Below are 17,467 nucleotides of genomic sequence, written 5' to 3'. Positions count from 1 at the left end.
AAACAGCCGCGTATTGCGTTCGTACGTAAAATCATTACAGCTTAAAACGACAATAATAGTAACAAGTTGACAACTAATTGTTTCTCAAACTTACCATGCATGATGCATATACCTTTAACATTCATTTCTAGCATTCATGTCGTATAAAACCATTCTTAGTAGTAGATCATTCACCATAAATTTTACATACAAATTAAATCTCAACTATGCGTCAAACATAGAATTATATTAACGTGTCAGAGTAGGGATCATTTTTTATCAATGAGGGTACCACATGGCAAACGTCTACATATCCTTTCAAGTTTCACCCTAAAAACAAGATGAAAACGTTACAATCATAACACAAAGTGGGCAGGCTTCATACAGATATATACACATTAATATGATCACCTACCCATTATGAATTTATGATTATGGGAAAGCTTTAACTTTGAGTTGTCAAAAACAGTTAGAACGATCGCCTTTTAGGTAAGATTAGACTTCAGTGTTAATACTATTCATTAAATTAGCGAGGGAGATGTCTCTGTTTCATGATTGCTTTTAACCCTTCTTCTTCGCTTTCCCCACAAGAAACACAACCCCTTAAACCCCTGTTTCCTCATCTACGTTCTTATTTCTCAAGTACCTCTCTCTTTTTCCTTTTTATCTCTGTGTTCGGTGACAATGGATAACATAGAACCATCTTCTAGTGGAAACATCCAAGCCAAGACAGAAGCAAAGAAGGAGGAGAATAAAAAGATGAAGAAGGAATCAGTATCATTGATGGGGTTGTTCAGCGCAGCAGATAAACTTGATTACTTTCTGATGTTGCTTGGTGGTTTAGGCGCCTGTGTTCATGGCGCTACGCTTCCGCTCTTCTTCGTCTTGTTCGGGAAAATGCTAGATTCTCTTGGAAATCTTTCTGCAGATTCTAAAGCCATATCTTCTCATGTTTCAAAGGTTTCTTCAACAACGGCTATCAATGAAAAAAACTTTTTTATTCACTTAGTTGATTAATTACATAACAATTTGGTGCTTTGTCTTTTCAAGAATGCTCTGTACTTGGTCTACTTAGGATTGGTCAATCTCGTATCAGCTTGGATAGGTACGTTTCTATCTTTATACGTTGATCTGTTTTATCAAATTTTTACTAAATTTTATCCCCTTTCCATGTTTTAAACTGAAATGGTTTATTGAATTGGTAGGAGTTTCTTGTTGGATGCAAACAGGGGAAAGACAAACAGCGCGGCTGCGTATAAATTATCTCAAATCAATCTTAGCGAAAGACATTACTTTCTTTGATACAGAAGCTAGAGATTCCAATCTCATTTACCACATCTCAAGCGATGCCATCTTGGTTCAAGATGCTATTGGCGATAAGGTACTTTAATTTTCCTAATATATGGATTCATTCTAAGAACATAAAAAAAAATGTAACAGATGAAATGTTTTGTTCTGTTTCAGACAGACCATGTTTTGCGGTATTTATCTCAGTTCATTGCGGGATTTGTCATCGGTTTTTTGTCGGTATGGCAACTAACGCTGCTCACGTTAGCAGTGGTTCCATTGATAGCAATTGCAGGAGGAGGATATGCTATAATTATGTCCACAATCTCAGAGAAGAGTGAAGCTGCTTATGCTGATGCAGGAAAAGTCGCAGAAGAGGTTTGTTTATACACCTAAGACTGAGATTGTTTCAAAAACTACTTCTTTGTTAACGTGTGAAAGAAGTTTTCACAACAAATATAGCATAAAAATTTCAAGTTTTCACAAAAATGTTTTTAACCAAGCGCAAATCAAGAACTTAGTTTCTTCTTTTTAAATTAGTTCTCTTTAACACTTGGGTTAATCCTATAAATACTCTTTATGGTGTCTTCAGGTCATGTCACAGGTGAGAACAGTGTATGCATTTGTAGGAGAAGAGAAAGCTGTAAAATCTTACTCAACCTCTCTAAAGAAAGCTCTGAAACTCGGTAAAAAGAGCGGTCTTGCTAAAGGCTTAGGAGTTGGATTAACATATAGCCTCTTGTTCTGTGCTTGGGCTTTACTTTTGTGGTATGCAAGTATTCTTGTACGTCACGGCAAAACCAACGGTGCAAAAGCTTTCACAACGATCCTCAATGTCATTTTCAGCGGATTGTAAGTTTAATTTTTTTTGAGGCTTTTGCTTGATATATCATGAAATTGAATTTAGTTTTGTTGCACTTGCAGCGCCTTAGGTCAAGCCGCGCCTAGTTTATCCGCGATTGCCAAAGGCAGAGTTGCTGCTGCAAATATATTCAAAATGATAGGGAACAACAATCTTGAAAGTTCTAAGAGATTAGACAATGGAGCAACATTGGAAAATGTAGCTGGGAGGATTGAGTTTCATCAGGTGTCTTTCGCATATCCTTCTAGACCAAACATGGTGTTTGAAAATCTTAGTTTCACAATACGTTCAGGCAAGACTTTTGCATTTGTCGGTCCAAGTGGTTCAGGGAAAAGCACAATCATATCAATGGTGCAACGCTTCTATGAACCTAACTCAGGAGAGATTCTATTGGATGGAAATGACATCAAGAGCCTGAAGCTTAAATGGCTGAGAGAACAGATGGGATTAGTGAGTCAAGAACCAGCATTATTCGCCACAACCATAGCTTCCAACATTCTTCTTGGTAAAGAGAGTGCAAGTATGGTTCAGATCATAGAAGCTGCTAAAGCAGCCAATGCAGATTCTTTCATTAAATCATTACCCAATGGTTACAGTACTCAGGTAAGTTAAAATTTCATAATCATATCTTCTTACTAGAAATAGGCTCGCGCGATGTGCGAGATATATTTAATTTTATTTTTATTAACTATGATATATCTTAAATTTAAAATTATATTTTTGAAATGTATTTTTTTGATATGATTTTTTTTTTAAAAAAAATGTTTAATATGTGTTCCTTTATATATATAATTCTTAATGTTTGGATGCAAAATAAAATAAATAAAACATATAGGAAATTTTTTTGATTGAAGTAATTAAATCCCTCAAAATTTTGTTGTTTTGGAATTTATTATTTTGTGATAAATTGTTAGGTTCTTAGAGTATCTCCAACCCCACTCTATTTTAAAGTCAATACTCTCATATAGAGCAACATTTGCTCTAACTCTACTCTATATCTTACTTTAAAATAGAGTAAATGGTAGGATTACTCTATATACAATTTTAATTTTTTACACTAACTCTATTTGAGAGTATAAAATAGATTGATACATTGCAAAAACTATGCTCTATTTTAAAGTAAAAAATAGAATATATATTGGAGATAGTCTTAGCACACATGAGTTTTGTGTAGAGACCATATATCAGACATTCGAAACAAAAATTGAGTATTGAAAATAGTCTACAAATATTACCAGATAAATCTCATCTTTCCCTATATTTTTCCAAAGCTGTAATATATGGATGCGATCAAGACTTATATGATGATTCACTTGATCTCTATAATCAGAAAATTATTATCGAAACTCAGTAACCATGAAAATTAAATTATTTTTAAAAAAATATGTTTAGTCTCAATCATAAAGAAAAATGTTTATCTTTTTGCTAGTGGTTTTACAACTTTATATATTCTTTAACTCAATCTTAATGGATTTTATTTTTGACTCCACAATATGTTGCTACAGTTTGATTTTCTCTATATAAATGCTCTATATATGAATACTTAAAATGTGTTATACTTCTATGATGATGGGTTATTTCTCGGTCCTTGTCTCTATTCTCATTCATTATGTTCTTTTAATTATCAAAAAAATGAACTCTCCAACATGTCAATTGGTGTAGATGGATATTGATATCAACAATAGATACATTCCAATTATTTTTCTGACATAAATACATTTCTAATTTATTTTAACTTACATCTAAATATATTTTTAATTAACTATATTTAAAATTATAATATCTATATGTTGACTTTTCCATCAGATTTTGATGATTTTAAAATAAGATATGTGAGAAAAAAAAACAGACCGACTCAAATTCATCCAATCAATCTAAAACCTGAATTTTGTACTCTAATGAGATTATGAATCTAGACAATATGTTTAAGGTAACAGAAGAATCATCAATGGTTATTTTGAATAACTAATAAGTGTACTCATGATTTATCATATGCTCCGGTGTTTACTCTCTAATCTTGTAATCACCTTTAATATAAAAATTATTGGAATAATGCATATTAAAATATGGCTGATGTCATAAAAAATTATGAAATATCTCATCCTATATCTTGCATTAAATTATGAATAAAATTCATGAAAAGAATAGTCTGTCAAATTTAATGTTTTTTAGATTCGATATGTTATCTCTATTTTCTAATCATTTCAAATTAAATAGTATAATTACCATTAAATTATTTTGTGAAACTATTGTTCTCAATTATTTCATGGGATGATTAAGCAATTATGTTATTTTTATTTTCTTTTAGTACATACGTTTTAAAGGCAGTCAAACTGTAACTTATAGAATATTAAATATTATTTAATTTTATCTGAGTTTTGTCTTTAATACAATATATATGATTATTGGATACAATGTGATTTTTTTAAAAATATATTAGAACATATTTATATTTTTAAATTAGTCTGTTATAAATTAATTTGACTTCAATTTTTATTTTAAAAGTATAAAAACTTTTATTGTTTTACTTGGTTTTATTAGTAGTTTTATTTTTAGGTTATATGGTATATGCTTTCATTATGCTATTTCCTAATGAGTTATGTTATGATACCATTATGCTATTTTATTTTATTTTAGTACATACATTTTAAAGATAGTCAAATGGTAACTTATATAATATTAAATGTAAGTTAATTTTATCTGAGTTTTGTCTTTAATACAATACATATGATTATTGAATACAATGTGAGTTTTTAAATATATTAGTACATGTTCTATATTTTTTAATTAGTGTATCGTAAATTAACCTGGTTTCAGTTTTAACTTTAAAAGTATGAAAACTTTTTTTGTTTAATTGGTTTGAACAGTAGTTTTATTTTTATTGAGTTTTGTCTTTAATACAATATATATAATTATTGAATACAATGTGTTTTTTTTAAAAAATATATTAGTACATATTCTATATTTTTAAATTACTCTATCATAAATTAACTTGGTTTCAATTTTTTCTGTAAAAGTATGATTTTTTTTTTTAATTGGTTTTAACGGTAGTTTTATTTTTAGGTTATATGGTATATGCTTTCGTTAGGAAATATGTTATATGTTAAAACTCAAAGTTGGAAGAAATATATTTTTGTAACAATGTAAAAAACAAATTTTTTAAAGCAAACTATACACCATATAAGAAATAAATAAAATGAACTATATAAAAAATGTTTAATTTAAAATTAGTGAGAAAGACATGTGTCACGAATATAGCGCGTCAAGTGTCGCATTGGCAAGGAAAGTTAGTAAAAACTTTCTCATATTATATAATATATTTTGTATGTCCTTATTGGTCAAATTTTTCATAAAGGTTGGAGAAGGAGGAACTCAGCTCTCAGGAGGACAAAAACAGAGGATTGCAATTGCTCGAGCGGTTCTAAGAAATCCAAAGATATTACTTTTAGATGAAGCAACAAGCGCTCTTGATGCTGAATCAGAGAAAATTGTTCAGCAAGCACTTGACACTGTCATGGAAAAAAGAACAACAATTGTCGTTGCACATAGATTATCCACCATTCGAAATGTTGACAAGATTGTTGTATTGAGAAATGGTCAGGTTATGGAAACCGGTAGCCACTCAGAGCTTATATCAAGAGGAGGAGATTACGCGGCTCTTGTGAATTGCCAAGAGACAGAACCTCAAGAAAACTCGAGATCAATAATGTCTGAAACTTCTAGGTCACAAGCTGGATCTACTAGTTCAAGAAGAGTTTCTAGCTCAAGGAGGACTTCAAGCTTTAGGGAAGACCAAGAGAAGACCGAAAATGATTCAAATGCCAAAGATTTAAGCTCTTCTTCGATGACATGGGAACTTATAAAGCTGAATGCTCCAGAATGGCCTTATGCATTACTTGGCTCAATTGGTGCAGTTCTTGCTGGAGCACAAACTCCACTCTTCTCTATGGGGATTGCTTATGTGCTAACTGCATTTTATTCGCCTCATCCTAACGTGATAAAGCGTGACATAGATAAGGTAGCTATTGTCTTTGTTGTAGCTGGAATAGTAACAGCTCCTATATATCTCCTCCAACATTACTTCTATACACTTATGGGAGAGCGTCTTACAGCAAGGGTTCGCTTATCCTTGTTCTCAGGTAAACAAAATCAGTTTAAACATCCTTTGCTTTGGGTTCAGTTCGGTTCTTTGACTAATGTATATCATATCTTTAAATAATTGCAGCGATTCTTTCAAATGAGATTGGGTGGTTTGATTTGGATGAGAACAATACTGGCTCACTCACTTCAATCTTAGCTGCTGATGCAACTTTGGTGAGGAGTGCTCTAGCAGATCGCCTCTCGACAATAGTCCAAAATCTGTCTCTTACTGTCACAGCATTAGCACTTGCATTTTACTACAGTTGGCGTGTTGCAGCTGTTGTAACAGCTTGTTTCCCTCTTCTCATTGCCGCTTCACTTACAGAGGTAATTCAAAAATTCAAAGATCCTCTAAACCATATTATGAATCTTTGAAACATAATACGCTTGAAATGTTATATGTTACAGCAACTATTTCTAAAAGGCTTTGGAGGAGACTACACAAGGGCTTATTCANCTTCTCTATGGGGATTGCTTATGTGCTAACTGCATTTTATTCGCCTCATCCTAACGTGATAAAGCGTGACATAGATAAGGTAGCTATTGTCTTTGTTGTAGCTGGAATAGTAACAGCTCCTATATATCTCCTCCAACATTACTTCTATACACTTATGGGAGAGCGTCTTACAGCAAGGGTTCGCTTATCCTTGTTCTCAGGTAAACAAAATCAGTTTAAACATCCTTTGCTTTGGGTTCAGTTCGGTTCTTTGACTAATGTATATCATATCTTTAAATAATTGCAGCGATTCTTTCAAATGAGATTGGGTGGTTTGATTTGGATGAGAACAATACTGGCTCACTCACTTCAATCTTAGCTGCTGATGCAACTTTGGTGAGGAGTGCTCTAGCAGATCGCCTCTCGACAATAGTCCAAAATCTGTCTCTTACTGTCACAGCATTAGCACTTGCATTTTACTACAGTTGGCGTGTTGCAGCTGTTGTAACAGCTTGTTTCCCTCTTCTCATTGCCGCTTCACTTACAGAGGTAATTCAAAAATTCAAAGATCCTCTAAACCATATTATGAATCTTTGAAACATAATACGCTTGAAATGTTATATGTTACAGCAACTATTTCTAAAAGGCTTTGGAGGAGACTACACAAGGGCTTATTCAAAAGCAACTTCAGTGGCCCGTGAAGCGATTGCAAATATAAGAACTGTCGCTGCCTTTGGTGTTGAAAAGCAAATCTCGGAACAGTTTACTAGTGAGCTAAGTAAGCCCACCAAGAATGCCTTTGTGAGAGGTCATATCTCTGGATTTGGATATGGTTTGTCTCAGTTCCTCGCGTTTTGTTCCTACGCTCTTGGTCTATGGTACGTATCGGTTTTGATTAAGCACAAGGAGACGAATTTTGGGGATAGTATCAAATCTTTCATGGTGTTGATCGTCACGGCTTTCTCAGTTTCAGAAACGCTTGCTTTGACTCCAGATATCGTGAAAGGCACGCAAGCACTAGGATCGGTTTTTAGTGTTTTACATAGAGTGACTAAGATAACTCCAAACAAGCTTAACTCAAAATTGATCACTCAGATCAATGGAGATATAGAGTTTAGAAGCGTAAGCTTTGCGTATCCCACGAGACCTGAAATCACCATTTTTCAAAATCTAAACCTCCGGGTTTCAGCCGGAAAAAGTCTTGCGGTCGTAGGGCCTAGTGGTTCGGGAAAGAGCACAGTGATCGGACTGATCATGAGATTCTACGATCCGAATAACGGAAATCTCTGCATTGATGGGCAAGATCTAAAAACCCTAAACCTACGTAGCTTGCGCAAAAAGATAGCATTAGTCCAGCAAGAACCAGCTCTGTTTTCAACAACAGTATACGAGAACATCAAGTACGGAAAAGAGAACGCCTCCGAGGCAGAGATCATCGAAGCCGCAAAAGCCGCGAACGCACATGAGTTTATAACCAGGATGGAAGAAGGGTACAAGACGCACGTGGGTGATAAGGGATCGCAGTTATCTGGTGGTCAGAAACAGAGAGTGGCTATCGCGAGGGCGGTTCTCAAGGATCCTTCGGTACTTCTCCTTGATGAGGCAACAAGTGCTTTGGATACGAGCTCGGAGAAACTGGTCCAAGATGCGCTAGACAAGCTGATGAAGGGACGAACCACAGTACTAGTGGCTCATAGGCTCTCGACCATAAGGAAAGCAGACACAATCGCTGTGTTGCATAGAGGAAGAGTTGTGGAGAAGGGAAGCCATAGTGAGCTTGTTTCCATACCTAATGGGTTTTATAAGCAATTAACGAGTCTTCAAGAAGTGGTGTGACTCATGATCGTTGAAGTTTCTTTTGCCTTTTTCTTATTACTTCTATATAATATACACACACATTGTGTTTTTTTCATACGATCGTTGAAGTCATGATCGTTGAATATTCTGTATCCAAAATTTGTTGTAAAATTTAAGTAAATATTTAAATAGCACAAACTGTATCTTATAATTGATTATATAAAATGGGCTTTGCTTGAATATATCTTATATAACATGCCAAAGTTTAAGCTTCAAGATGAAGTTCTCGTCTCAGATAGGGATAGAATAAAAAACGACTCAGAGCAATGTTAAAATGGTGAGTTCTCATTTTACCCCCCTCTTTCTCTCTTGTATTAGTGGATAATCTAACAGGAAATTGTTTGAATTTGTTTTACAGCTTCAGAGACATTTGCAAGCACATACCTTTCCATCTATTGAAAGGTTGAGACAGAAGGAGCAGAGTCTTCAAAGACGCATGTTGAGGGTAAGAGAATTCGTCACATTACAATATCTGACCTTGTTATGTGAGTCCAGATTACAGTCAAAGTTACATTTACCCTTGTGTTATGACTTTTTGCTTGAAGGTTATGAGGATAATAGAGAGCTTAGAAGGGAAGGGTTTCCGGTTACCCTTGACGAAAGGAAAGACCGAACTGTCTGAGAAGTTGACTGCAATAACAAGACATGTCTGTTTTCATTTTTTTATTCAAGGTTCAGTGGTTCAAAGTTTGATGTAAACAATATGGGTGTGGATTACTGGATTCCCAGGTGAAAGGTCCTGGAGCAGAGCTTTCTAGGAGGGTGCAAAGTCTGCAGACAATATCTCGTGCTCAAGCAAATTCGATTGCTTCTGGTAGTTCCCTTTTTATCTCCCTGGGTCGACAAAAATAGACGAGCAGAGCCTGATCGATATGCAGGAGGTATTATATGCAACACCTTTGGTCACTAACCTCTGGATTGGTATATGGATATTTTGTTTTTCTATTAGAAAGGTATGTGACTTTTTGGAACATTGTAAATAGGTATTGCAACAGGAGACAGAAGCCATTGGAAGACTTGGGAACGTATTGAAGCGAGACATGAGGGATGTGGAAATCATGGTCGCTGAAGATACAGAAATGACTCAAGACCCATGAAAGTGATCTGCACTCACTGAGTTTTGAATGTCTCCTTTCCTTTACTATCGCCTGGTTGGACGCTCGCAATGTTATGCTCAGGCACGACAAGGCTAGCTTTAACATGTACGTAGTAGCTGAGCTATAAATCTTGATGTATTGTGATTGCTGTTTCATTAAAGTCTTTGAAAGAGGCTGCCTTATTTTGTTCACAAACACTCGCGGATAGATATGATGTTCGAAGTTACAAATGTTGGTCATTGTAGCCGGGTTTTTTTTTTAAAATAGAGGGTATTCTTCAGACATAATTAAAAAGATCAGTGCAGACCAACCGGTAAAGACACGTGCACCTTCTCCTGTTCCTTTCGTTTGATCATAGTGTTCCCAGATGTAACCAGTCTGGTCATAGTTTCTAACAACATTCCTGCATCAACAACACAGTATAGGTAAGGCCACATATATTCAGACATCTTCAACTTCAACTGTACCTTATACAAACATGCATACCTTATTAGATTGCTCCTTAGTTCCTCATAAATAGTTCTTGCCTTATTGCTGTACGGTCCACCCACTGCAGAAAATTTTGATGGGTTATACAAAGTTTTTGTTTGTGTAGAGGTGGTTACTCAGACATGTACTTTAGAGTAATGGTGCAGGGAAGAAACAATCAAGTAGTTCATATTCATCCAAATCGCACCTCTCCAGTACGGTGAAGTGTTACAAAGAACTGCGTGAAGAGAATGAGTGCTTATGAAATCACTGAAGTGACAATTCTTAGATATTTTTTTATGACCAAATCAAATTTCTATTTTCCTAAACCCAAATTTTAAAAACATTTCTTGAAAATTAAAAAAGCTTCGACCAACCTTTTCTTTCAGGGCGACCGTAAAAAACAATAATTCGACCGTAAAAAACAATAATTCAAAAAGCTTATTATTATAAATTTAAAATTACGATTTTTAAAAAATATCTGAAACTTTGTGAAACAAAAATTATTTTTTTGTAATTTTCTTAGTCCTCTAATCTTTTTTTTTTTTTTTTCTGTCAACAATTTTAATGGATTAGTTCAAACCGTACTGCATTATATTACATACTATATATTTGATTGAAAGTATGTGGTTTCGCACACATGAGCGATTATAAACTTCATCAATCTATTCAATTTCCTTTATGAAAATATGTTCATTTAACTTGTGCATTTGTATGAATTACAAGTCCGAATGCATTGTGAACAATTTCTTTTTTAAGAATTTACATTGATAAAATAATAGGAAAAGTTACTCAGATATCATACAAATTAAGTGATATTATCAGTTTCATACAAATTTTTTTATTACTACGATATTTAGAGTATGTTTCCACATCTAGCAGTCACAAGTCCGTAGGACGTAAGATATTTCGAGTATGTTTCTGAAACGATCTGACCGTTTTTTAATTGAATAATAAATAATAATAATAATAATAATAATAATAATAATAATAATAATAATAATAATAATAATAATAAAAAATAAACTACAACTAGTGGTCCATATCCACTAGCCACCTAACCACAATCATAACCAACAACGGAATAACAAATACCAATATCCAATAATATCCAATAAATATCAAAAGATAATCTAATAACTATAACATAAACAATATCCAATATTCAACCAACCGAAAACATGGAACCAGCAACCTAGCAATTTTTCTATTGACCCAGCTCTAGCAACCTAGCAATGCTAGACAACAACCAATCAAGTCCCTAGAACATCCTCCTCTTCATTGCCTTGATTCCACGATCATATTTTGCCTTTACCTGCACCACAAACACAAATTGAGATGCATGAGTATTTTATAAAGACTCAGTGAGGCAATCCTCCCATCTATTGGGCTATACACACAAGCAACAGTATTTTCAATGTTCCAAACAATCAACAAACAAAGCATACAAACCAGGAAAACAAACATCAACTCGCTGGAAGGAAGGTGTCGACCGACACCAGCCAAGTGTCGACCGACACTGGCTCATGGTGTCGACCGACACTACCCCACAGTGTCGATCGATGCTGCTTCACTAGTGTCAACCGATACCAATTGGTGTTGATCGACACTCCCTCTGCAACCGCGAAGCCGAGAGTCAAATCTCGCTCCCAACTCCACCAAATCGTCCAATACTCGTGACCCAAGCCATATACATCCGTAGGAACCTGTAGCAATCAATCCCATCAAGAAAAACACACAAACACAGCAACAAACAAGCAAGAACAAGGAATCACAGGCTTAGATTAGCCATAGTCATGCACTCACCTCTCTGCAGGAAGATTCTGACAAACACTGACGAATCCACACTCGCAGCAAGCTTCCCACACGTTCCTAGCCTTGAATCCTCACTCCCACAGCAAAATCTCACCCACAAAGCCTTGAAATCTCACAATCTCTCTCTAGAACCTCAAGAACAATTTTCTCTCTTTGTTTTCTCTAAAAAAGGCAAGACAAACACCAAAAACACGACCTATGTCGTTTTCTCCCTTTTATATCTCGGTTCAATGGTTTCTTTAAACCAAACCGGTCAAAAGTCGCCAATTAAAACAATCTAATCGAACCAAATAACATTGGTGTTAACCGACACCACCTTGGTGTCGATCGACACCCATCTCAGAAAACCAATAATTGGTTTGCGGATGTTACAGTTTCCATATCTACCTTTTATCAGTCGGCTATGTCTTGAGCGTTGGTGGTTTCCACTTCTGCTTCAAAAAATTTAAAGCTTCTTTATGGTTCATCATCTAAAACTAAATCCACACTTCATATTCTCAATTACGATTAAACTCGCGGTACAAAGCAAAAATATGTTTTTGTTTTCAAATGCTAAATTTTGATTTACTATATAATTTTTACAATTTTAAAAATACATTTTTAAATTGTAATATAGTTGTAAATTATAAATATCGTTAGTCAGTTGTTGCATTTATAATATCAAAGCGGAGTTCCATTAGACTCACATGTGATGGGTCATAATAATTTGACCTCCGCTGATAGGATGATCCGTTTGATCTGCTAGTAGCATATATGAAACACAAACGCGTCCCACTAATGTAAGTGGATTTATGGATTAGCCACCATATTTAGTTCAAATATTTTTAAATTAATTATTGTTTTAAAACTATTATTAAAAATAAATAAAATAATTTTAAAGAGGATATATCATTACATTATAAATAATCTAATTTTAATTTGTTATCTTTGAACTACCACATGTTTAATAGTTAATAATTTATTATTAATTAAACCGGCTCCATTAAATAAGCGATATATTTTTAAATCTTTATTTTTAATTGATTTAATGTATTAATCTGGTTTTTGTTAAAGTTTCTTAAATATGAAAAATGGATATACTGTAGATATATGATTCATGAACATCACTTTAGAGCTGTTGCTAAGATTTGTTTGGTAATTGTTGTTGGAATATTGTATCTTAGGTTTTTTTATTCCATATGGATATTTTCTTAAATGTAAATGAAATATCCGTATGGAAATACTAGTACTAAGCCATTATTAGTAATTATATATAAGCATCCTTAAATTAATTATATAATTTTTTTTGGTAAAATTAGCACTATTTACCCTTCTCAATATCAATTAAGCTTCTCTTTATTAATAATTCAGTGACAATTTGAGTAATTAAGTTAAACATTTTGGACATTTTTAAATTTGTACTTCTCTTTTAATAATAAAAAATGGGTTGGTTAACGGAACAATCTATTGTCTCTTCACAGTGATTTGCTGGAAAGATGCCTTAAGAATTCGTCCATTAAAATGATTATTTATAGGATTTCAAGTGATACAAGTTACTTTTTTAATAATTTAATTAGATGAGTTACAATTATAATCTAAAGTGGGTTTAATTGAAAATGAATGGAGAAAAAAAATAGTCAATTCATATTTTGTTTAATTTCAGTTACAATTTAGTATTAAAGTGTAAATTTGAAGTATGGATTAATTTGTAGTATTTAAGTGAAAATAAATATTATGTTTTTAGAAATTAAATGTCAAATGGACCAATAAAGAGAGAGTAAAATCTTACTTTTATATATATATGATGATTTCAACAAACAGCCACAAGCATGAGCTATTAACACAAGAGGTAATAACAACCCATATAAAAACTTGAACACAAATTGAACAAAAAGAGGCAGTTACAAATAACTCATTTTAATGTAACGCTAAGTAATGAACTCTCTGGTTATAAACCGATTTCACTTCCTTAACCAACCCGTCCGAGCTTTGATTCAAATAATTCAAAAAATTAAGAGCAACTTTGGTTTTGGTTAAGGCATAAGTTATTCAATCAGAGAGTTCTTGCCAAATAAGTAAATAACTCATTTTGAAGTAGAGCAACATATATTTTAGTTAATTGATTTGTATAAAATTTACAAAGTCTATGTTATGTAATCATGTATTTTAAAAAATCTTATGAAATACACTGTTATTAAATTAATAAATTAAAAAGCCTATGCTAATCATTGAAGTTTCTTTTGTCTTTTTCTTATAACTTCTATTTATATATATACTAGACCAGGCCCGCGTTATAAAATAAAAAATTATTGAGAATAGTTAAGTAGTAAAATACATGTTTTTAGATTTTATTTTGTAACATTTTAATATTGAATACAAACCCCTCATATTTCATTTTAATACTCTCTCAGTTCCATTATATAAGAGTTTTAAGGTTTTTTTTGCTCTGTTTTATAATATTTTCTCAATTTCTATGTACAACTTAATTAATATAACAATTTATGAATATTTGAACTATGCAGTATATTTTTCTATTAGTTGAAATTTTACAAATGACATGATATCTATTGTTTATTAATCTTTGTATTTTTACCCAAAAACTCTTATAGGACCGAGAGTACCATTTAAATATCTATACCATCATAATAAACCATATTTTAAGTTTAATTATACATTTCATCTTAATGCATAGAACAAAATATTTTATATCAAACACAATTAATACATCATATAAAATCTATATCTTAGTAAGAATTAAAAATACAAATATAAATTAACAGAATATAATTTGCAAAAAAACTGAATCAACATTATTTAAGATATATTTGTTATGTTGTTATCTCATAAGTACTAATTTTACCTCATGTCATAATCAATTTTAAATGAGTAAAATTTATAAAATAAAAACATATATAAAGATATAGAAGCATTCTTATCAAATAACAGAAAATTCATTCCTATAAATTATAATTTTATTTCAAATTATCTTTTGTTTTAACATATTCATTTCAATAACACATGTGTTAAATATTTTTTTTAAAAAATGATAAATATTAATATTTGAAAATTTTTTAATCTAAAATAAATTTCATCGTTAGGCATTCAGTTTAGTAATCACATTTAACTATCTGTTTCATCGTAAAACCATAATTCACTTCTTCATAGATTAGAGTTAAAATTTTAATTAAAAAATAATATGAGCATCATATGAGATAATATTATATTGGTTTTTTTTTTTGGCAAACAATATTATATTGGTTAGTATTTTAAATTTAACAATAAAAGTAATCAGTAAAAAATCAGATGTATGATAATAACGTGAGAAAAGTATTCAGACTTAGGTTCCCTCCTGTCGACGGATCTAAATGGCGGTTGCATAGATATGCCCTTGTAAACAACCATGACTCAGCTTTCTACATTCTACATTACTGGAAACCCATACATGCGCCCCCCCCCCCCCTCTAATACCACAAGTGCATTATATGCATGACAATGACAAGTATCATGCTTCATCATCTACATCAAGGGGATATCATCAAGGTTGGTGCTGTTTAATATCAGGTTCACTTTTATTTTAATGTGTAAACTTCTTTTTATCTTTTTTCATTTAGTTTAAAATTTTAATACACAAACATTGTTCATATATGTACACATCTGGTTTCTTTTTGGTCGAGTTTTAAAAGGTTTAATCTTTGCAAATCTAGATAATCCCATCTGCATTGGCAGAACAGTTTGGGTGTTCTTAGCACAATAAAATGATAAATATATTGAACAGTGCCCATAGAACACTTTTTTGGTTCTTGATGTAGAACTGATTTTGGCTCAGTTCTAAGATGATGTGGCAAGCTGTGAATGCAAACAATTTTCACAAATTAAAAGAGGATTTGATTGAGAATATATGGAATAAATTTGGACATTAAACTATGTATTAATTAAATAAAATGTTTGTGTGTTTTAATCAAGTAATATGTTTTTTTTTTTATCTTTAATGTTTTTTTGTTTCATAAAAATTTGGTATTGTATTTTGAATTTTAGTAAAAGTTTTATAAGTTTGCAATTTAAATGTTATTTTTAAAGTTTTTATAAATGTAATATGTTTAAGATTATTATATTATTAAATCTTATGATCTTAAACATGTTCTCCCAATAACAAACTTCTTAACAAAATATCTAAACTAATGATCTTACTTATTTTCATAATATTTTTACTCTAAGAACACCCAAAACTGTTTCCCCATAGTAATTATGGAGAGAGTGAAAAGAAAGTGTACTAAATATATATGTAACTTCGCATCATTGTATATTTTTAATAAAAAAATAACTCATTCATATATGTTAAACTCACTAATTAATCAAAACATTCTCAAACTGAGAACTTTGAATGTATTGACACACATACTATAATGTGTGTCAATACACATACTATAATGTGTGTCAATACACATACTATAGTTTTAAAATTAACACACATACTATAATCATTAGAATATATACAAATTAAAATTTGAAATCTAACAATCAAAGAAATGTTGCAGATGATTTTCACAAATTTAAAGAAAACAAAAGGTTTATATTGTTAATGAGTAAATTTGACACGTGTCACAATCTTGTTAATGAGTAAATTTGACACGTGTCACAATCTTGTTAATGAGTAAATTTGACATCAAGCTTTATATAATAAGATATATATATATATACATTGTGTTTTTTTTTCCTACGATAGTTGTATATTCTGTATCCAAAATTTATCGTAAACTTTAAGTAAATATTTAAATAGCACAAACTGTATCTTATAATTGGTTATATAAAATGGGCTTTGCTTGAGCCAATTTTGTTTTCTTGTTGTAAAAAAAAAAAAAATGGGCTTTGCTTGAATATATATATATATATATATATTTTTTTTTTCTGCTTGAATATATATATATATTTTTTGTTTTTTTGCTTGAAAATATATTTATGTAGAGAATAGATATATTCTGATTTCTGCTTACAGTATTTCATAATCAATTTCTTTATGTTATACTATTAATATAGACTTTTGTATGTACCTAATGCAAGTTTTTTTACTCATCGGCTGTAATTTATCTTCACTAGCGTTCAGTAATATTGGTCGATAAAAATTAAAATTATGTACAGTGAAATTAAATAAATTAAACACTATAAAGGCCACTAAACTATTAAAATGTTGTTCACTCCCAAACTGTCAACGTGTTTGCGACGAACATAATTAAATCCATCAATACTGACATCTGTACATGAGTATCCCTCATAAACGACTCAACCGGCCAATGAATCCAAAAATTAGTCTTGGACATTATACTTTTTTTTTTTTTTTTCATTTTGAGCTCAGAAACTGGCTGGATACAAAAACTTAACAAAATAATACTGGGTTCTTTGTTCTAGAATAGCGAACATTTGAATATTAAAGGTGCCCACGAATATAGTAGGAAAAAAAATAGGATCTTACCTCTTACAAGGAAACAACATTGAGAAGTGTTTAATTAGGTTGCATGAAGTTGCTTAAACAATATGCCCCCCCCCCCCCCC

The 17,467-nt window shown here is 31.9% G+C and overlaps 1 protein-coding gene and 1 long non-coding RNA gene across 2 annotated transcripts; both read left to right on the top strand.

Annotated features, from left to right (window-relative positions):
- On the top strand, positions 519-8,741 carry LOC104757127 (ABC transporter B family member 13). The gene is made up of 9 exons (XM_010479844.1): positions 519-939; positions 1,030-1,084; positions 1,185-1,360; positions 1,444-1,644; positions 1,859-2,118; positions 2,191-2,731; positions 5,484-6,267; positions 6,354-6,595; positions 7,335-8,741. Exons 1-9 carry the CDS (start codon positions 664-666, stop codon positions 8,538-8,540), a joined length of 3,741 nt encoding a protein of 1,246 aa, XP_010478146.1. The 5' UTR covers positions 519-663; the 3' UTR covers positions 8,541-8,741.
- On the top strand, positions 8,767-9,173 carry LOC104757126. Its single transcript, XR_762374.2, has 3 exons — positions 8,767-8,838; positions 8,920-9,006; positions 9,107-9,173. It is a non-coding gene; the product is annotated as an uncharacterized LOC104757126 (long non-coding RNA).

The sequence above is a fragment of the Camelina sativa genome, chromosome 17, assembly GCF_000633955.1.
Source record: "Camelina sativa cultivar DH55 chromosome 17, Cs, whole genome shotgun sequence".
Classification (NCBI taxonomy): Eukaryota; Viridiplantae; Streptophyta; class Magnoliopsida; order Brassicales; family Brassicaceae; genus Camelina; species Camelina sativa.
Note: the sequence above shows the minus strand (reverse complement) of the source record. Positions and strands in the feature narration are given on the sequence as shown.

What these genes read in the sequence shown, in the direction of transcription:
- LOC104757127 (XM_010479844.1), top strand. Translation starts at nt 664, where the DNA reads ATGGATAACATAGAACCATCTTCTAGTGGAAACATCCAAGCCAAGACA. An exon ending in AAGATGCTATTGGCGATAAG is followed by an intron (nt 1,361 to 1,443) that starts GTACTTTAATTT and finishes GTTCTGTTTCAG; the next exon opens with ACAGACCATGTTTTGCGGTA. An exon ending in TCGCTTATCCTTGTTCTCAG is followed by an intron (nt 6,268 to 6,353) that starts GTAAACAAAATC and finishes AAATAATTGCAG; the next exon opens with CGATTCTTTCAAATGAGATT.